Below are 22158 nucleotides of genomic sequence, written 5' to 3' on the forward strand. Positions count from 1 at the left end.
AATTTGGAAAAGCAGAGCATGTAATGAACACATTTATTCATAATCTCACTCCTAAAATAGTCTGCCTGTCAAGTACATATTTCAAAATGCTTTCACGTGCACTCATTCTAATGGGATCCTCTGTGACGTAGACATCGCAAAATTATTATTTCCAATTTGCAGATGAATGAACTCAGTGACTTGACACAAGAATTCAGTGGCCAAACCACTACACCCAGACTTCCTGGCCCTCAGTCCCAAATTCTCTAGAGTAGCTCTGTCCAACAGAACTTTCTGTGGTGATGGGGATGTTCTAGATCTGCTCCATTGAGAAAGGTAGACACTAGTCTCACATAGCTATGGGACACTTGAAATGTGACTCATGTGACCGAGAAACTGGGATTCTAAATATCATTTAACTTTAATTAATTCAAATTTACATAGCCACAGGTGGCCCGAAGCTACTACATTTGGACAGCCCAGCTCTAGAGATTTCCTTGGCATTCTTTTCCCTTCTGAAAAAGAAAGCTGACCACTTTCCATTTCAGCCATCTCCCAAGCACATCCACATCAAGTTCTGCCAAATCCTGGCCTCTGGGATCAATCAGCCCTCATAGTGAGGACCAGCCTTCTGGCTTCTGGCCCCTGTCTTCTCGGGCTGCAGTCTCCTTCGGGCTTGTCCACCCCTGGAGGTTTTAGCTGAGTCACTCCAGCTTCTGCTGGCAGAGGGGACAGGCTGGGAATGTGAGAGATGTTTCACCTGGAGCCACGACTCCGTCTACCCTGGGCCACCTCAGCAAGATTCCCCTTCCTGAAGCTGAGCCTCTGGACAGAACAAAGTGGCAAAGTGGCAGACTGCTGACTCTTGAGATGACCCAGAAAGTGAGCCTGCAAGATCAGACACTTTCCCCCACCTCTGGACTCCAGAAGTTAAAATTCAAAGGAACAGGGTCTCAGGATCATGTGACTCTAGCCTTCTACCCTCCTTCTACCCTAATCTGCCCTTGAAGGATCAAAGGAAGATTCCATTCTGCAGACACGCAGACTGACTCTCCCTGTGTCCATGTGGCTGCTCTGAGTTCACCAAACAGGGAGCCCAGAGGTAGAGGTGGGTCAGACGTGCTGTGCACTGGAGTAAAATCATGGATTCACTGGACCCCACTCCCTGATCCACTATTTGGACTGGGAGCCATGAGATCTTCTCTTGTGCTCTGTGCGGTCCTGAAGAGATCACTCCTCCTGTGACCTCAGTTTCTGTACCTGTAAAATGGGTATTTTAAGACAGAACAGGGATTTTTCACAGAGCATCCTGATTCCTAGTAATCTGTGAACAACTTCACATTAGATTCCAAGTTGTGTATGTGTGAGCACTTTTCTGGGATTTTCCACTAATTAAAACCACTTAGACGAGAGGTCATAAAGTGGTGACCATGGGTCTGATGCATTTTGCAGATGTACTTTTTGGCCCACACTTTCCTTTTAATAGGCAAATCATTTAAAATGGTGAGATTTCACATAAAAGCACAATTTCAAGCTTCTCTTGAAAAAACAGGAGATCTGGCATCATGGGCCCCACGTTTCCCCATGGCAACAGTCAGGAGCTGAGCAGCAGGTGCTGTTTCCAAGGGGCCTATGTTCCCCACTTCACCACAGTCCCCACTCCTCCCTATTGCACCCATGACACTAAAGCCCAGTGCCAGCTGTAATTTATCATTAAACTTGGGCATTTTTTTCCCTGCTAAAAGGATGGTTTTCTGTACCCACAACACTGTCAGAATTGCAAATCAGACTTGAGAAAACAAGGTGATATTTCTTATGCCAGCCCACTTCGTTCTTTAAATTGTCCCTTGCATTTGAGTTTGTGATGCCTGATTTAGAGTACTTAATCATTCATTTAACAAATGTCCATCGAGGCCCTGAAGATAGAGGTGAACAAACACAGACAAGGGCCCTGTTTGTGTGGAGCTTACAGTCTGGTGGGAAGAGAGCTAATGATAAGTGAACAAACAAGAAATACTTTGGCCATTGGTAAGTTCTTGACAAGAAGGCTGGATGGTGGAGATCAGACCACAGACAATAGCGTGGTCTGTGAAGAGGAGACCTTTGAGATGAGGCCAAACAACAAGAAGGAGTGAGCTGGGCAGAGATCAAGGGGCCAGAGATCAAGGAGTGAGGGCCAGGCAGAGGAGACAGCAGGTGCAAAGACCTGGAGGTGGGAACGGGCTTGGCCCGCTGGATCTCTGAGAGCCCACCGCTTACTGTCCACAGGCCAGCTCTCTGGTCCCTGCCTCCATGCCTCCTGGGAGACTTTTGCTCTCCGGAAGCCAGTTTTTGTCCTCGAGGCCCACTGGGGTGGAGGGGTGGGGGTGAGGGGCAGTAGTACTTTATTAATTCCTCACCAGATGTCTGGCATCCAGATGGCAGTTCTGAATCCAGTTTGCCCACAGGAAGCTCAGCTGGGGCAGGGAAGCTATTTGGGGTCACCTCGGCCCTGCTGCAATCCCTAACCAGCAAGGTAATGAAACACTCTTGACCCACTCACTGCCCAAGCCCCGTGTGGGCCAAGGATCGACTTCCCAACTCTTGCCATTTCCCTCACATCACCTCCCTGGCTGACACATGCTGTATCTGGAATCATTCCTCCACAAAGGATTGATGTTGACATCCCGGCAAGAGCACCCAGAGAGCGAGGAGGGAACAGGAGGGAGCGAGAGAAACAGAGGGAGAGAGAAAAGAGAGGAAAGAGGGAGAGGGAGAATGCATGCCTGGGACTCAAGGCCTTTGAAAGGCAACACTTGCAGCCAGAATTTACCAGCACTTCTCCCCCTCCCCCCCATTCTATAATGTGCAGAATTAATACATTGCACTAAAGAACTGGCAGGATGTCACCCCCGAAGCAGAAGTCCTTGAATATTTACAGCAGCTTTATTCATAATAATGCCAAAATGGAAACACTCCACTTTCCACCAGCAAGAAGATGTACAAAGAAAGAGTGGTATATTTACAGGATGAAATACTAGGCAGTAGTAAAAAAGAATTAACTGCTGATACATGCAATTTCATGGATGAATCCACAGGCATTATACTGAGCAGAAAATACAAAAGTACATCATTTCATTTAAGTAAAGTCCAAGAACAGGAGAAACCAATCTCTAGCAATGGAAAGCACAGCAGTGTTTTGGAGGGGGTGTGAGGATTGACCTGAAAGGGGCTAAGGGGAACTTTCTGGGGGATGGAAATATTCTATACCTTTTTTTTTAAACTATAGTTGATTTACAATGTTCTGTTAGTTTCTGGTGTACAGCAAAGTGATTCAGTTATACGTATATACATATATATATTCTTTCTCAGGTTCTTTTCCATTATAGTTTATTATAAGATATTGAATATAGGTCCCTGGGCTATGCAGTAGGTCCTCTATTTTATATATGGTAGTTTGTATCTGCTAATCCCAAACTGCTAATTTATCCCCCCAACCTTTCCCCTTTGATAAGTTTGTTTTCTATGTCTGTGAGTGTGTTTCTGTTTTGTAACTAAGTTCATTTGTATCATTTTTTTAGATTCCACATATAAGTGATATCATATATTTGTCTTTCTCTATCTGACTTACTTCATATAGTATAATAATCTGTACATCCATTCATGTTGCTGCATATGGCATTATTTCATTCTTTTCTTGTGGCTGAGTAATATTCCTTTGTATGTATATTTCTTTATTGGAAATGTTCTGTCTTGATTGGCATGGTGGTTGTATGGGTACATACATTTGTTGAAATGCAAACTGTACACTTACAATGGACGCATTTTATTGTACGTAAACTATAGCTCATAAAGCTAATTTTTTTTTAAAAGTCATGTTTATTTTTCTCTCCAGCTATTTCTCTAAAATGTATTCAGTAGGGGACGTTCTTCCCCTATAACCTGGACTAAAACTCCTGCAGACCATGACTTTCCCCATCACTCTTGAGAAGTAATTAAAATCCTCCAGTTACTTGAATATACAAACACGATCTCTATTCAGAAAGTCAGTGTTCAGTTCCAGGCAAGGATCAAAATGTGGAACTTGGTTCGAAGAAGTCTTTTTCGCTCCCCTACCTGGGTGCTCCACGGGCTGGGAGCCACTGAGAGGAAGATCCTTCTCTCCCGGACTCCCCCTTAAGTTTTTCCTCTTCCTCGTGTTCTAGAGAGAGGTCTCTGACATCCAGTGTGAGAGAAGCCAGGAGGGCAGGAGACACCTGGGGAGCAAGTGAGTGCTTGCTGGCTCCTCTGTTCAGCTGGCTTCCCCCACTGGGGGCCTGGTATGTCCTCTGACACATTGTCTTGCGAGCATCGCAGGAGGTGGGGGAGTAGAGGGTCCCCACTCCAGGAACACTTTCCTTATGGGATACATTTTATCTGATAGGCTGCGCCCTTCCAGTGCCTGGTTTTCCATTGGTTTGCTCTGTGTGAACTTTTGAGGGGGTCCTACATAGAAGCAGACTTCTTAGGATTTAAAGTGGCCCTGGTGACCCACCTCTGGTCCTCAAGGAACACTCGGGATTTTCCTCCTCACATCTTTGGAGTATTTGTCCAGCTAGGGTTGCCAGATAAAATACAGGGTGCCCAGTTCACTTTGAGTTTCAGATGAACAGTGAATAATTCTTTTAGTATAAGTATGTCCCAAATGTTACATGGGTTATACTTAGGCTGAAAAATTCATTCATTGCTATTCATCCAGATGCTGATTGGACATTTGGAAGTAACCTGCTTAGCTTCTCCCCACCTCCTACTTCTGTACTGACGTAATGCTAAGTGGAGGCCCGGGAACCTGCCTGTTTTATCCAGTAGGCTGCCCTTGTGACCTTGGCCAGGTTACTTAATCACTCTGTGTATTAGTTTCCTTATCTGTTAAATGGAGATAATCACGGGACCTGCTTCATAAGGCTGTTGTGACAATCACAACTAAACTGAGATAACGCAGGGACAGTAGTTGGAATGGTGTCCGGCACATAGTACATTCTCAGTAAATGTTGGGTCTTAGTAGTCTTATTGTGGTTGTGGTTGCTATCCTATGAAGAGAGGGAGGACTACAGCTTCCAGTTAGATTATTTTCTAGAGAAAAGGAGCCAAAATGGAAAGAAGGATGAGGCTCCTGGATGGGAGAATTGGGAGGGGACATGGTGATTATTAAAAGCATGCCCTTTGGAGGCAGTGGGGGCACAGACGAGAGGTGATGGAGGGAGGTAGATGGCAAGGCCAGGCTTGAGAGGGTTTCTTTTGGTCTAGGAATGCGAGAGATTCCAGGGATGCTAGAGAGTTAGAGGCTGCAGGAATGTGGCAAGGGCACCCATGGATCATGCAGAGATGCGGAGTGGTACGGAGTGCAAACTCTGTAGTCGGATCGCCTTGGGTTCAAACCCGGTCTCTGCCTCAGCATCCTCGGGCAGGTTACCTGACTTACCCTCTTTGCCTCAGTTGTCCCATCGCTAAAATGGAGACAATAATATCTGCCTCCAAGCATGGCTGTGGAACGGAATGAGTTAATGCATGTAAATTACTAGGAAAAGTACCTGGCCGGTTGTAAGCACTTGTTCATTAACTCTCATTATACTCGGAGCCCTTTAAATGTTTAGGGGAAGAGAGTTTAAAGATTAGAATTTCTGTTTAGATATGCAGTTCATGAGCAGCAACACTACCCTGGGACTGAATTACCTGGGTCATAGCTTTACATGCATGACTAAATCGATGTCATTTATAATCTCCTCTGAAAAATAATAGGACCTCTCATTAAATGAATTAATACATGTAAAATACCTGGAACTTAATAAGTACTCAAAACATGTTGGTGGTTTTGGTTGTCATTATTATCATAATTATTCTCCTGCATGGTGATGTGAGGCAGGATAGAAAAGGCAGCTCTGAACAGAGCTTCTTAGGGTTCAGATTTACTAGGTGGCTTTTCATGCCACTGACCTCGACCATTATAATATTCTCTTTTCTTTTCTTTTCTTTTCATGCCCTCGTAAGGATAACTCAGGTAGCAGGGTTACCGTGGCCTCACAAAATGAATTGGGAAATGCTCCTCTTTTCTCTGTTCTCTGGAAGGGTTTGTGTAAGATGGGTATTACTTAGTCCTTAAATGTTTAGTAGAATTACCATCGAGGTCAGCAGGGCTTAGAGGGTTTTTTTTTTGTTGTTGTTTTTTGAGGGGAGTTTTTAAATGATTGATTCTCTTTAATAGACAATGAAATATTCAGCCTTTCTTTTTCTGATTGTTGAATAAGTTATGTTTTTCAAGAAGTTTTTCTGTTTCCTCTGAGTTATCAAATTTATTGGTATAAAGTAGTTCATACTATCCATTTAGTATCCTTTCTAAGCTGTAAGATTAGATTAGTTCATGAGGGCGGGGGGGGGGGGGCCCATGATGGAATTATAGCCCTTACAAGAAGAGAGCTTGTCTCTGCATGCCTGGCACCAAGGAAGGACCACGTGGGGACATAAGGAAAAGACAGCCGTCTGTAAGCCAGGAAGAGAGCTCTCCACACAGTCCAAATCTGCTGACACCTGGATCTTAGATCCTCCAGGTCTCCAGGACTGTGAGAAATAAATGTCTGCTGTTTACGCCACCCAGTCTCTGGTATTTGCTTGTAGCAACCTGAGCTGATAAAGACAGACATATATTCTTCAAACTGGAATACCTATCGGTCTGTCAGGTGGCGCATAAAACAGGATAGTTGTGTCTTCCAAAGCCAGCAGCAAGTTTCCAACTTTGACAGCAAATAATTGTATATTTTTAAACAATGGATGCATTATGGAGCATGATACCACACATGGGTTGAAGAATGTCGAGTTTGCACCAGAATGTGACCCAGATTCCTTGGGGGCTTTCCATGGATGTTCTTCTGCCTGGAGGCCCACAGAGTGACTGGAGCCCATATACTGGCTCACAAGACCTAATGGTTACATTTCACGAATTTTGCTAGCTAGTTGTTAAACATAGATACTATTTAAAATGAAATTTTATTAATTGGGGTTAAAAAGTTACATCAAAACAAAGGTAATAGATAGTCAAAACTCATCGCTTCCTAATTGTTTTACTATTATCTATGGTCTTGGGATTATTTACATCTACTGTTATTTACATCTATGTGTGCGGAGGAAATACTGTGGAGTGTTGTGATACAGTCCATCTCTTTCCAACACTGTGCTCAGTGATGTAACTTGGTGGCTTGAAATCAGCCATGTGGGCATATTTACACCATAGAAATCAGTAAACACTACAAATCAGGGCTTAGCTCATTGTTTGGTTGCTTGTCTAGACTTAAGAAGGTAATGGGAGGGCTTCCCTGGTGGCGCGATGGTTGGGAGTCCGCCTGCCGATGCAGGGGGCGTGGGTTCGTGCCCCAGTCCGGGAGGATCCCGCGTGCTGCGGAGCGGCTGCGCCCGTGGGCCGTGGCCACTGAGCCTGCGCATCCGGAGCCTGTGCTCTGCAACGGGAGAGGCCACAACAGTGGGAGGCCCGCGTACCGCAAAAAAAAAGAGAAGGTAATGGGAAAAGTTAGTAATACAGATCACACTTAAAATGTGTTGTCTATAGCTGTTATATTGTGACTAGCACAAAAAATGAGGAACTATTCTTCTGGTATTTGAAAACCATCATTTGATACAGTAAAGAAGACACACCATTGGTAAGCAAGTGACGTCCTGACATGTTCCTTCATTGTGTCTGTTTTGTCTTAATAATTAATGTAAATTAAAACATAACCGGCATTCATAGTGGAACTAAACTCAGTGGTCAATGACATGAGTGGCTTCTTAGCTGAACTGAATAATAATCAAGAACTTTTACACACACACACAAACATATACACCCACAGTTTTTTCAGAGAGCCAGTTGTTAAACATTTACCAGCACACCACTTGAGGGATATTTGGTGGGTAGAGTCTGATAAGGTCATTTGAGTTTGAGGAGAACTAGCCATTGAGAATGGTCCTATGATTGGCACTGTCAGATTTCCTGGTAAAAGTGCCGTGACTATGTCTCAGTCATTTTCGTAGTCTCAACTCCCAGTCTGGTGCTTAGCACGTGGTCAGGAATAATGTTTGCTGAATGGATGATAGTGAACATGTTGTAAGCACTGTCTGAGTTGCAGAAGCACGTATTAGTTATTCAATAAATATTTTGGGTTGCTACTATGTGCCAGGCACTGTTCTTGGCTTCAGGGACACAATCCCTGCCCTCCTAGAGCTTACATTCTAGTGGAAGAGAAAACCAGTAAAGTACAAAGTCTGCATTCAGGTTAATTTTATGTCACCTTGACTAGGCTAAGAGATGCCTAGTTAGTTGGTGAAACATTATTTCTTAGTGTATCTGTGAGGATGTCTCTGGAAGAGATTGCATTTAAATCAGTAGACTGAGACCTGCCCTCACCAATGTGTTGGGCATCATCCAATCAGCTGAGGGCTTGAATAGAACAAAAGGGTGGAGGGAGGGCAAATTCCCTTCCGCTCTGTCTGAGCCATCCATTTTCTCCTGCCCTCGGACATCGGTGCTTCCGGTTCTTGGGCTTTTGGACTCAGATTGGAACCTACACCAGCAGTCCCCTGCTTCTCAGGGCTTTGACCTTGGACTGAATTACACCACCAGCTCTCCTGGTTCTCCTGCTCGCAGATGGAAAATCGTGAGACTTCCTGGCCTCCATAACTGTGGGAGCCAAATCCTATCACAGGTCTCCTCTTACATGTATCTAGATATGTCCTATCCATTCTCTCTCTGGGGAACACTGACTAAAACAGGTGGCAGCACTTGGTTATATGAAGAAAAATGAAGCAGGATAAGGGGATGGAGACAAGTGGTATCACGCTTCTGCCACACAAGGAGCCAGGACATGGCCTTCTACTTAAAACCTGGCTCCATCTCTAGGAAGCTGTGTGTCTTCAGAGTAGTCACTTGACCTCTCTGAGCTATGAAAACTGTCTCTAGCTGATATTCGGGTCCATTTGTGGACTCACAGGTTCCAAGCCCTAAGAAGACCTTGTTGGCCAAATTTGCTTTTTTGTGGCCTGAACCTTTGGATTCATTGGCTTCCAGGGTGGTCCCTGAAACTCCCCTGGCAGAACGTGGGCATTCCAGAAGCTTCTGTAAATGGGGTGCTGTTTATTGTGTTGCCACTTTCCTGCATCTTTGTTTGCTGTACTAGGAGTACCTGGGTTGGGTCTGCCCCTTTGTTTGCCTCTGTGGAACCCTGGAACGATGGCTTTTGGCTCCAAGCACCCATTGAGACAAAGAGGTCCTTTTCTATAACAGATGCAGCGCAGGATCTCAGCTGCCTGGGAAACCCCAGTTTGGGGTTCTAGAAACATGCCTGACACCTATCTGTTGCCTCTCTGGTCTCAGTGTTCATATCCGTAAAGCAGGGGGCTTGGCGATGGTCTGACTGTCCTCCATTGAATTCCTGGATCAGGGAGGTATTAGGTTTGCCAGGGTAGGTGGGAGGGAGGGAGTGAACAGGGGGCCCAGTAGGGAGCTCCTCATCCCACTTCTCCCGGAAAAACTCCTTTTAACTAAATTTTACTCTCAAGGTTTGTCTGTTTTATATTGTGATTCAATATACAATTTTGCTTGGACAAAGGGCTGGAAGTTATAAATACTTATAAATCTGTGATTATCTAAGATCTCTCATCCCTGATATGTAGGAATCTGCCTGGTATAGGAACCAAAAAGATGTTAGGAAATCAAAACTTAGGCAATTTTTAGTCGTGGTATTTGATTCCATATTATCGCTTTTGCTTTCGATCTTTAAAATGTGTGTCCAATAGTCTGACCTCTTAAAATATTTGTTTCAAGCAGTGTTGATTTGTTTTACAATTATTCTTCCCTGACCCCAACAACTCAAAACTGTGAGAACTAATAAATGAATTCAGCAAAGTAGCAGGATACAAAGTCAACACACAAAAATCAGTTGCATTTCTATACAATCTAAAAAGGAAATTAAGAAAATAATTCATTTACAATAGCATCAAAAAGGATAAGATACTTAGGAATTAACCAAGGAGGTGAAAGACATGTACAATGAAAACTACAAAACATGGCTGAAAGAAATGAAAGACATAAATACAGATCTTCCTCAACTTGCAATGGGGTTACATCCCAATAAGCACATTGTAAATTAAAAATATCATAAGTCAAAAATGCATTTGATACACCTAACCTACTCAACATCATAGTTTAGCCTAGCCTACCTTAAATGTGCTCACTTACATTAGCCTACAGTTGGGCAAAAATCATCTAACGCAAAGCCTATTTTATAATAAAGTGTTGAATATCTCATGTAATTTATTGAATGCTGTACTGAAAGTGAAGAGCGGAATGGTTGCCTGGGTACAGAATGCTTGTAAGTATATCGGTTGTTTACCCTCATGATGGTGTGGTTGGCTGGGAGCTGAGGCTCGCTGCCACTGCCCAGCATCAGGAGAGAGGATCAGACTGCATATTGCTAGCCTGGAAAAAGATCAAACTTCAAAATTCTGCTGAATGCATATCACTTTTGCACCATCATAAAGTTTAAAAAATTGTTAAGTTGAACCATCAGAAATAGGGGACTGACTGTAAGTGGAAACATATCTTGTGTTCATGGGTTGGAAAACTTAATATTGTTAAGATATCAATACTACCCAAAGTGATCTAAAGAGTCAGTGCAATCCCTATCAAAACCCCAGTGATTTTTTGTGTGGAAATAGAAAACCCATCCTACAATTCATGTGGAATCTCAAGGGACCCCAAATAGCCAAAACAATCTTGAAAAAGAACAAAGCTGGAGGACTCAGAAGTTTTCCTGATTTCAAAACTTACTACAAAGCTGCAGTAATCAGAACAGTGTGGTACTGGCAAAAAGACAGATATAAACCAATGGAACAGAATAGAAAGCCCAGAAATAAACCCTCACGTGTATGGTCAAATGATTTTTGGAGAGGGTCCCAAGACCATTCAATGGGGAAAGGACAATCTTTTCACCAAATTGTGCTGGGAAAACTGGATATTCATGTGCAAAAGAATGAAGTTAGACCTTTATCTAACATCACATACAAAAATGAACTCAAAATGTGCTCATGATCTAAACATAAGACCTAAAACTATAAAAATCTAAGAAGAAAACATAAGACAAAAACTTCAGGACATTGGATTTGGCAATGATTTCTCGGATATGACACCAAAGGCACAGGCAACAAAAGAAAAAATAGACAAATGGGAAAAGAGGATTTGTTTTACAAAAATTCTCTCTGCAAGAGACTTTTTGTAGGTCTGTAAATTGCATGAGAGAATGTAAACACTGGTACAAAAGCTAAGGCACTTGGGAAATGGAAATTCTCCTATGTTGGGCGTGTTAAGCAGAGTCTCAGGATGTGTTTTCAAGGTTTGGAAATGGATGTAGGTGTGTCTTACAGTCTTCCCTCTCTCAGTAAGGGAAAATCTCATTCTTCCATTGAGGCCAACAACTAGAATTACCCTGGGCTTCTCTCTTTGCCTTACACATCATAACAGATCCTTGGCAAAGCTATCTTAGAAATAGATCCAGAATTTGACGACTTGTTACCTCCACTGCTCCCATCAGACCCTAGCTGCCAGTATCTGTTGCTTGGATTATTGCCAAAGCCATCTCATTGGTCTCCCTGGACCATTGGACCTTGCCCCTTTAGATGGATTAACTAATTGTAGTGTCTGCACATAGTTTGATGCCTGTCCTGTGTAGCTGAGAATATGTTCTATTAGGATGGTGCTTGTTAGGATGGAATTCAGTTCAGTGTGCTGTGGACACTGAATAAAGTCAACAAAACCTACTATGTAAGAAGTAAGGAGAATAAATGGCATCAGACAGCACCAAATCCAAGAAGTAGTCTGTACACACAAGATCATTGCCTTGAGAGAATATAAGAAAGCAAGGTCAGGGCAGTAGGCAGTTTTATTTAAATAGTGACTATGGGAATAATAAGACACTATTTGTTATGGACCCTGAGGGACACTGATGTATCAGAAGATGTTACCATTACTGCGCTCTTGTTTCATCAGCAGGTGAATAGTTTCACAAGTTTTGACAAATGTACAAACCCATGCAACCACCACCCCAATCGAGGTCTAGAACATTTCTGTCGCCCCAGTAGTTTCCTTTGTGCTTCTTTGCAGCTCCCCCCACCCCCGCAAAACACAAACATCCTAACCCCAGCCTTGGCAACCACAGATCCGTTTTGTTTTGAATCTTTGAAATTGCATTGTCAACCTGAAGGCATAGATTCTAGCATTCAGCTGGTAACAGCTGTGGGGTACTTGGTTAAGAGAGTTGGCTCTGGAGGTAGATTGTCTTGTTTGCACAACCATTGCCTTGCTACTGACCTCCTGGAATCTCAGTTTCCCAATCCACCAAATGGTCATAATAATTATACGTACTTCACTGGGATTTTGTGATGAATAAACAATAGCTGGTACCTACTAGCCCAATAAATATCAGTAATTATTATTACTATTTATAGAGTGGGTACCAAGTGTTGGACGTTGTGCTAAATGCCATGTATGGATGCGGCCGTTGCTACTGGTGCTCTGTCCACGTCCCTGTTGGCGGTTACCATTCTGCACATGCCAATAGCTTCTTGCAGAGCCCTGGATGCTCTGCATGAACTTGTTAATTTGGCTGCTGCACTGGGCAGGTCGAAATGCTGGGGAGTTAACGCTCCCATGAGCAGCCCTCAACCAGTGATGACCAAGAGCTGGCAGATAAATAGCAGCTTCCTTGCCTCCCAGGGGGACTACTCTGAGGCATGATCTCCACTGTCTTCTAGGGTCCCCATCAAGATTGAGCCCCAGCTGCCCTCCGTAGTAACCTTCTTGTTAATACACTGTCTTGGCGTCCTTCTCTGTTTCACTTCCTCACTGCCCTTCCAGAACTTTCTGAGATTCCCTGTCGAGCAAACTACTTTTCCCTCTCATGCTCATCTCAGGGTCTACTTCTAAGACAATGGGGTATTTCATTTTATCGTCAAACAATCCTATAAAATGGACAGATATAGCTTCCCCATTTTATAGTTGAGCAAAATGAGGCTCAGATAGGTGACAGCACCGGCTCAAAGTCTGAGCCTTGGGCACTTACCCTCTCCACTGCCTCCCCGAGGAATGGGCCCTGATGGGCCCTGCTCCAGGACCTCTTCTCCCTCTGCCACCCAAAGCTCTGCTGACCCTCCTGAGCCTGCATCTCCCCCCTGCAGGAAGGTCGCTGCCTGTTCGTCATCCTGCTCATGGCGGTGTACTGGTGCACAGAGGCCCTGCCCCTCTCGGTGACGGCCTTGCTGCCCATCATCCTCTTCCCCTTCTTGGGCATCCTGCCCTCCAACAAGGTCTGCGCCCAGTACTTCCTGGACACCAACTTCCTCTTCCTCAGCGGTCTGATCATGGCCAGCGCCATCGAGGAGTGGAACCTGCACCGGAGAATTGCCCTCAAGGTCCTGATGCTCACTGGGGTCCAGCCGGCCAGGTAAGGCCAGGTAATGGGTACAGCCCAGAGGTGGCGAGGCAGAGGGACCACATCTCTTGGAGCTTAAACCCACTCTTCCTGCTCTGGTCATCCAGGGCAACAAACTCATCCTGTCCCACCATCCACTTGTTTATTCATTTCTCAAATATTTAGTGAGCCGCTCTGTGTGCCAGACACAGTGCTAGGCCCTTGGGCAGTTCTCGAAAGTATGTAAGAATCACATGGGAATCAGTTGAAATGCTGATTCCCAGACCTCACCCCCAGGGATTCCTGTCCAGTAGTTTTAGAGGGGGCCATATTAGCAGTTTGACTCAGACTACTTGTGGCTGAATCCCACCTTTCCTGCTCTGGGAGGTGACTTAGGCTCTCTTTGCCTGTAAAATGATGATACAGTAGCTTGGACCTGCACAGTAAATGCTGGCTGTTATCGTCCTGGTTTTCTGTTTACCAGCCAAGGTGACATGGTGGGTGGAGAGTGGATGGAAAGATGGCCTTGGAGAGGCAGGGAGGTAGGGTCCATTCCTAAGGGCCTTGGGCCCCCTAGCTAGGATTCCAACTTTTATTTCAAGATGATTGAATGGCCTTTAAAATAAGGTCATTGTTGTTCTTTTAATCTTTTTTTTTTTTGCAATTTGTTGAATCTTAAGGATTCCTTCCCAGTAATGTTTTTAAATTCATAAAGCACAACACATAGGATTTAAAACAACAACCACAACAATTACAGCAAAATGCACTTATCCAAACAATTTTTTAAAACCACACAAATTTGTAAGAATACTATATGTACTTCTTTATTAACACAATAAATGATGAGATCTAGCAACAGCCTCATAACTGTAGTTTTGAGGCAGTTCTGAGTGTCAGTGATATTCCAAGATGTCTCAACTATTATAATGTGATATAGAAGTGTCTGTGATCTTTACTGGTAACCAACTCCCCTTCTAACAGAGAAAAAAAATTTTTAATTAATTAATTAATTTATTTATTTTTGGCTGCATTGGGTCTTCGTCGCTGCACGCGGGCTTTCTCTAGTTGTGGCGAGCGGGGGCTACTCTTCATTGTGGTGTGCGGGCTTCTCACTGTGGTGGCTTCTCTTGTTGTGGAGCACAGGCTCTAGGCGCGCGGGCTTCAGTAGTTGTGGCATGCGGGCTCAGTAGTTGTGGCTCATGGGCTCTAGAGTACAGACTCAGTAGTTGTGGCTCACGGGCTTAGTTGCTCCCCAACATGTGGGATCTTCCTGGACCAGGGCTCGAACCCGTGTCCCCTGCATTGGCAGGTGGATTCTTAACCACTGCACCACCAGGGAAGTCCTCCCCTTCTAATAATACTGAACTTTTTTGCCTATGTTTATCACTGAAGGAAATATTTAATTTCTATTAGATGTTAGTAAAATAGAGGTATATTTTCCCCTATCATGTCCATTCTGAATTATATCTATGGCCCCCCTGGTTATCAATCTCTGCTTTAAAGAATTCTAAGCTGGGGAGTGACATGACCAGATTTGCATTTTTTAAAAAATTCCTCTTGGCTGCCATGAGGGGATCAGATGAAGGTGAGAAGCCAGATGCAGCCCAGGTAAGAGACTGTTCTGGGGATCCAGATGAGAGATGGTGCCACCTTGGACTAGGGTGGTGGCAGTGGAGATGGGCTGAATGGATAGGTTTGAGAGCTCTTTTTGTGGTGGGGATGGGGGTGGCGATGAGGGAGAAGGAGGTTCTGAATAACTCATGGTTTTCTAGCGTCTGCTCTGGGCCAGGCATTCTGCTAGGCTCTGTAGCTGTTTCCTCATGGAGGAACTGTCAGTCCTATGGGAGAGATTCCATCTATAGAACTGATCCCAACACAGAGCAGAATTTAATACCTAAGGGACACATGGTGCAATATGAGCCCACATGAGAGATATTGGGTGACTTCTTGGAGGAGGTTACATTTGGCCTTGAAGAATGGATGAGGCTGCTGTCAAACATGTTTTAAAGTTACAAAAATGAAAACGGTATGACACTAGCTCAGAAATAGATTTTTAAAACACAGAATAAATAATCTGGAAGAAACTGAAATCCGTGGGAAAGGGAAGGATTCAAGAAGTGGTGGGTGTTGGAATAATTTGTGTATTCTTTAGGAAAAAATTCTACTTAGATCCGACTTTGTTCTATACAACTAAATTAATTCCAGGTGGATTAAGAGTTCAATGTAAAGAAAAGCAAATCACTAAACTTAGATTCCTGTTGGTGGGAGGGACCAAGCAATGGCAGGCAGGCAGGACATCAAGGCGTGTTTGGGAGCTGGCGAGAAACTCAGCAGAGCCTGAGCAGGGGTGCCTGGGAGGAGTGGGAAGGGAAGGGGGAGAGAGGAGGCTGGGAAGGCCACTTAGGGTGAAACAGTGGAGAGTCTTGGTGCCAAACCAAGACACCTTTATTCTGCAATGGGAGCTATCCAGGATTTGTGGGCAAAGGAGAGAAAATGTCAGGGTTGGTGTGTCTTTAGAACTAATTTACCTTGGGCACCTGAGGTCAGTTCACTTACATACACTGAGTCAGTTTCCTTAGATCTAGAATAAGCGTGGTGAATGGATTTGGTTCCCACTTGGTCACTAGCTTGTCCTCTCTGGGCCTTAACTTTCCATGTGTAAACAGGTGGGATACAAACCAGAGGCCCCAGTTCTAGATCGGCCTCTAACTCCCTCTGTTCCCAGGCTCATCCTAGGGATGATGGTGACCACCTCCTTTCTGTCCATGTGGCTGAGCAACACGGCCTCCACTGCCATGATGCTGCCCATCGCCAGCGCCATCCTGAAGAGTCTCTTTGGCCAGGAGGTTCATAAAGACCTCAGCTGGGAGAGTGAAGAGAAAGCAGGTGAGTCTGTGGGAAGGGACTGGGAGGAACTCCACCAAGGTGGAAGAGTGGGAGTGGGGACATCCAGAGGGTGTTGGGGAAGGCCAAGGGAATGCACTTATTGAGCACCTACTATGTGCCAAGTTTAATAATAGTAACTGAGAATTCACTAAGTCAAACCATGGTACCTTTTTTAAAAATTTGCATTTATTGAGCATTTACTGTGTACTAAGCAATGAGTTAAACACTTTACATACATTAACTCCTTGGCGTCTCAAAACAGCCTCATGAAGTAGGTACTATGCAACTTGAAACAATGATGAGATTTATTTCAATGAGATTGGCAAAAATAAGAAAGCTGGATAGTGCCCAGTGTTGGCAGGAATGGGAGCCAGTGGAACTCTGTGCGCTGCTAGGCAGTGTGGACAGTCAGCCTTTCTTAAGGGCATTCTACAAATATTTGATCAAACTAAGAGTGCGTATACCCTGGAACCCAGAAGTTTGGCCCTGAATGCAAGTGCTAAAGGCATTCTGACATGGGTTCATGAGGAGACACACGTGACCATGTTTAGTGCAGCATTCCCTGTGGTATGCTGGTTAGGGTTCAGGTTCGGGTTAGGTTTAGGGTTGTGGTATGGCCACCATCGCCAGTGAAGGAGGAGATTGAGTGTGGTGGGTGCATCACCGAGCACTATGCTGCTTTTAGGAACAAAGAATTAGAGGGACATATAGTTATAGAAATAAATCTCATAAAACTTAGTTGTGATTGGAAAAGCCAGAAGGAGATATAGAGCACAATATCGTTATGTAAATTAAAAATACTCACAAAAGACAAAACGTTTGCAAGAACATAAACAAAGGAAAAGCTATACATTAAACGCATCCCAGTGGTTGCTCTGGGAAGGATGGGATTGGGAAATGGGGGTAAAAGGGACCAAATTCATAAATAAAACAAAAAGAGTGGCCTTGTGCAACAGGTAGTGAGAATGTGCCGTGAAATGAGGGATTGGATTCACTTAAATCTCTGAAACTGTGTTCTAAAGAAAACAAAACACAAGTAGCTGCCATGTTTTTAAGTGACTAAATGAGAGCTCAGAGAGGGGAACTGACTTCTCCAAGTCACACAACGAGCAAATGGTAGAGCCCAACTTTGCACCCAGGCAGTCTGGCTGCAGAGCCCACCCTCTTCCGCGTGAAATCGGCTGCATCAGTGAGAATTCTTTTGGCTGCAGGTAAAAGGATGCCTGTCTGCCAGTGACTTAAAGAACAAGGGTTATTTTCCTCAAATGTCAAAAAGTCAGAGAAGGGCAGTTCCAGGGTCATTTCAGAGGCACAAGGATGTCAGGGCTGTTCACTGGTATCTCTGTGATTCCCTTGGTCTTTCCCTCGTGGTTGCAAAATGGCTGCCGCACCCTGAGTCTTGGGGCTCCAAGAGAATACCTCCTGGTCACCTTGGGGTGGCAGCAAGCAGTTAACTCTGCGTTCTCATTTCAACCCAGCTGCCCCCACTTTACCTACTCTGAGCTTCCAAGTAACAATCACCGATGTTTACTGAGTACTTACTTTTATGCAAGGTCTCATCTAAGGGCCTTACATCTGAATGACGTGGAGCTAGCTTTGACCTCATTTAGAGCAATGGGAATGGAGGAAGAAATTTAAAAAGTGGTTAAAGTAGTCCCCAAGGTCACATAATTCCAAAACAGCAGCTCTGGTATTTTGAATCCAGGTGGGTTGACTTTAGCGCCTGTACTCTTAACCTCTGTTGTTCTGCCTCCCATAGAAGATGTTTTTTCTAAGAGTTTAGTGACAAAAAAAAAAAAAGAAAAAAAGGTATGAAAGCCAGTTCCCTCATTATATGAAAGAAGATGAAAAACCTGAGACTCGAGAAGGGGAAGGGACTTGCCCAAGGTCACACACAGCGTCATGCGAAATCCAGAGTCTTTCCCCTTATGCTGCAGGATGTCAGGAGGCAGGAGACCCTGAGAGGCTGGGGCAGACCTCTGCTTTCATAGGCGGCAGGATCAGAGATCGGGGATTAGTTAATGATCAGCCCCAAGACCTAAAATGGGTAATTCCAGTGCAAAGAGAGATGTTCTCTTTCATCCAGTTTCTGTGCTCTGTCCTGGTGGCAGGAGGTAAGGACAGGAGTGGAGGGAGTGGAGACTCTGTTTATGGGCCAGGATAGGGGCGAGGAGGCTCCTGGAGGCTTTCCTGGAGGCTTTAAGTCCCTGAGGGACACCCAGAGCAGCAACTATAAGGATGATGTGAGCTACCATTTCCTGAAGACCCACCCTATGCCAGACGCTGTGCTAAATTTTTCATACCCATTAGCTGATTTAATCTTCATAACAGTACTATGAAGTAGATGACACCCATATTACAGACAAAGAGACTGAGGGTCAGAGAGGCAAAATGCTTTGCCCAAAGCAACATGGTGAGTTAGTTGCTGAGCTTTCTCTGAATCTGGAATCTGTGCTTACAAGCCAGAACAAGATAGAGCCTGGGGCAGGACGGGGCTCGCTGGACAACACCCTAGGGATCCTCAGCCTTGGAGGGCAGCCCTGCTGCTTCTCTTCAGTTCTTTTACACACTCTGCTCCTTGTACTGCCTGGGGGACCAGGGCCACATGGGTGGTGGCTTCTCCTTCTACATGCATGTTCTCATTCGATCCTCTACTTCAGCCCTTCAGGGGTGGCCCTGTCATCATGCCTGTTTTACAGAGGAGGAAACTGATGCACGGAGTGGCGAAGTATTTGCCCAAAGTCCCTCAGCCAGTAAGGGGCCCATTTGGCTTTTGAATCTAAACTCTTCCACTCTCCCCCCTCCTTTTTTCTGCCCAGAGAAGGCTAGGCTGCCACCCATGCGTTTCCTTTAAGAATGCCCAAGACGCTCTCATTCCAGAAGCGGTCTGTCAGCTGAGTTAAGCATTGTCCTCCTCTTCCCTCTTCATTCATGAGGCTGCGAGAGGGGGCCTCTTCCTGAGGCTCTTCTCTCATCTATAAAATGAGGACAAAACCACCCATTTCGTACATATCGTTGTCAGGCTTACATGAGAAATGAGAGCCTGGCACATAGACATGATTAATACGTGGCAGTGATACTATTGCTATTATATAAAAACCAGTATAAGAGTTCCAGGAATTGGAAAGAGTGGGTAATAAGACCCTACACCTTGATTCAGGTTGAAGTTTCCTATGACTGCTAGTTGAGAAGGATTTATTACCCGTCTCCTCCGTGGACTCCAAGTTCCGTGGGAGCTTGTGTCAATCTTTCTCATTGCTGTGAACTATAGCATTGTTCACCTAGAACACTGTTTGGCACGTAGTGGATAATCAATAAGTGTGTGAAATAAATAAATAAGTAAACAAACCAGTTACTGAACTGCTCTACGCCTGTTTCCTCATATATAAAATGGGGACATTAATCCTTACCGCCCAGGCGGCTGTGGGAACTAAGTAAATGAATGGATGTAAAACTGCCTATCCTGGGGACCTTTGACTTCCCCTGGGGTGCTATTTACCTAATCTGATACAAGAACTCTTTCCTGAGAGCCTTCTGTGTGCCAAACTTCAAGAACATTTCAGTCATACCAGGGAGGTTCAATTAGAGTCAGCTGTTCCAGGTCAGAGCCAGGTGGGTGCCTTTGGAGGTGGGGTGAGATTCAAGGGGTGGGGAATCAGTAGTCCTGGGAACAAGCCGACTCTGCCATTTACCCAGTGAGTCATCTTTATCCCACGCTTCCCCCGTGTCTCCGGGCCTCAGTTTCCCGAGGTGTAAAGAGGAAGGTAATAACCCCTGCCCAGCTCTCCCAGTCTGTTTTGAGGCTGCTGTAAGATTACAAATGTGAAAGTTCTCAGCTCCCCCACCCGATATAAACTCAGGGATTGTTATTATTTGAATAAGATCTTACGTAAACACCGAGCACCTAACCAGCCTGCGATTTCTGGACCCGGGGAAGTCAGAACCTTTGGAGACTTTGGCCTGTTTTCGTGTGGTCACTTGGGTCACCGTGGTCACAGGAAGTACAGGGATGACCCGGGATAAATGGTTAAGAGTAGCTGAGCTGCTAGGGGCTGAGTAGCACCTTGGTTTTCCAAGTTTTTTTCAACTTCATCTTCATTGGTTTTATCATCATCGTTAGAAAAAAATAATGCTTGGTATCAAATTTTTTCACATTACTAATTTGCATAAAGAAAAAGTGAAACTCCCTCCTTCCTAATTTTAATTGCTACAGATAATTACTGTTCATAGCCGTGTGTGTATGTATAGCTTCCTCTGCCTCGTCTATAGCACGTACAGTTTTGTATCAGGGCTCTCCAACTCCGATGCTGGCAGCAGCCAGCTTGCATGGCTGAGAAAAGCGGCCAGGTGAGGACTGTGGCAAACTGGGGAGCACTCACCCCCTCTAAGGTCGTGGGCGGCCACTGGAGGCTTCAGTTCCCCATCTCTAACTTCAGGGGAGCCTTCTCAACCCTGCCTGCCCAAAAGAATGACCTACAGAGCTTTTAAAAGTACTGAGTCCCCAGAGCCTCTAAACCAGAACCTCCAGAGTGGGACCTGGGCATTCTCAGCAAATTCTAATGTTCATCCAGGGCTGAGGAAGGTGGCCTATTGTTATACCCGAGATGCTGGTGAGCTCTGCAGACATCTGATGCTGCGTGACAGCCATTCCCAACCCGGGTGAGAAGGGTACAGAGAGAGCTAGAGATGGGTGGGGGGTAGGGAGTCACTGGGTCAGGGTTCTTCCTGTCTGGCCATCCCCTGGGGAGTGACTTTGCCCACCAGCATCAGTGTCCTATTAACAGCCCTTCACTTCCTGCTTCAGTGCCCCGGCCTCCGGCCCCGTGTGTTGCATGTGGACGTGTGTTCCCATCACGGGAGCCCTGAAGCCCTTGTCCCCACGGCCCAGGGTGAGCTGATGTGAATTTAGCCTTCAGACCACTGCTGGTGGTCAGCAGGGCCAGCCTCAGGCACAGTAAAAATGACCCAGTCAGCCACCATGGAATGCTGCTCCCTCGTGGTACCAGCAGGAAAAGAACAGCCCAGAGTGGAGAAGGGAAGGGACTTCCCCAAGCCCCCTGGTGAGACAGGGAAAGAACTGAGGCTGGAGTCTAGACCCTTCCATCCAGTCCACGTGGCCAAAGCCCCCCAGGAATACATCTGTAGTTAAACAGGTTGAGTTTGCTATCGTTGCTGCAGTGAGGGAGTACACACACCACGGGCAACTACAGTCAACTCAGAGGGTGCTAGAAAGCACCTCTCATAGGATTTGGGCTTTGGCTGGGTCATTTTGGGTGGGGATGGGGGCTAAGAAAGTAGGGTTTGCTCTAGATTGGGTGCTGTCAGAGACTGGGGACGATTCTGTGATTAGGCAAGAAGTAACCACTTATTTAGCAAGAGAAGTGGAAGCTTGATATTTTGTGGGTGGCAAGTGGCTTTGCACTTAAACGAGATTATGAGGTGTCCTTGCTCTGGCTCATTTTATCAGTCTCAGAGTGACTTTGTCTGAAGTCGGTGATGTGTGAGATTGTTTAGGTCCAACAAGAGAATGATGTGTCTGTCGTATCTGGGTCAGACCAGTTCCAGACTTCAGGGGCCACTCTTTTATTCTTTCTTGGTAGTAACCCACATTTTCTAAATCCCCACTAGTGCTCAGATTCCTGTTAAATTTTTAAAATCAGGGGCTGGCAAACTTGGGCCCACCAAATCTAGACTGCTGCCTGTTTTTCATGCAGCCTGCAAGCTAAGCATAGTTTTTATGTTTTTAAATGGTTGGATAAATCAAAAGAAGAAGAAGATTTTGTGACATGTGAAGATTATATGAAATTCAGTTTCAGTATCCAAAAAT

At 45.1% G+C, this 22158-nt stretch overlaps 1 protein-coding gene across 5 annotated transcripts in view; it reads left to right on the forward strand.

Annotated features, from left to right (window-relative positions):
* SLC13A3 (solute carrier family 13 member 3) overlaps window positions 1-22158 on the forward strand; it is an 85221-nt gene that overhangs the window by 26358 nt on the left and 36705 nt on the right. For all 5 annotated transcript variants that reach the window (XR_003793130.1, XM_029220618.1, XM_029220615.1 and 2 more), the window contains 2 exons: window positions 13213-13478; window positions 16171-16331. Coding sequence is in view for 4 of the 5 variants with exons in the window: in XM_029220615.1 (XP_029076448.1) it covers window positions 13213-13478; window positions 16171-16331 (427 nt within the window). In the remaining variant the exon portion in view is untranslated. The remainder of the gene's footprint in view (window positions 1-13212; window positions 13479-16170; window positions 16332-22158) is intronic.

The sequence above is a fragment of the Monodon monoceros genome, unplaced genomic scaffold (assembly GCF_005190385.1).
Source record: "Monodon monoceros isolate NGI ecotype Baffin Bay Population unplaced genomic scaffold, NGI_Narwhal_1 Super_Scaffold_13, whole genome shotgun sequence".
NCBI classification, from domain to species: Eukaryota; Metazoa; Chordata; class Mammalia; order Artiodactyla; family Monodontidae; genus Monodon; species Monodon monoceros.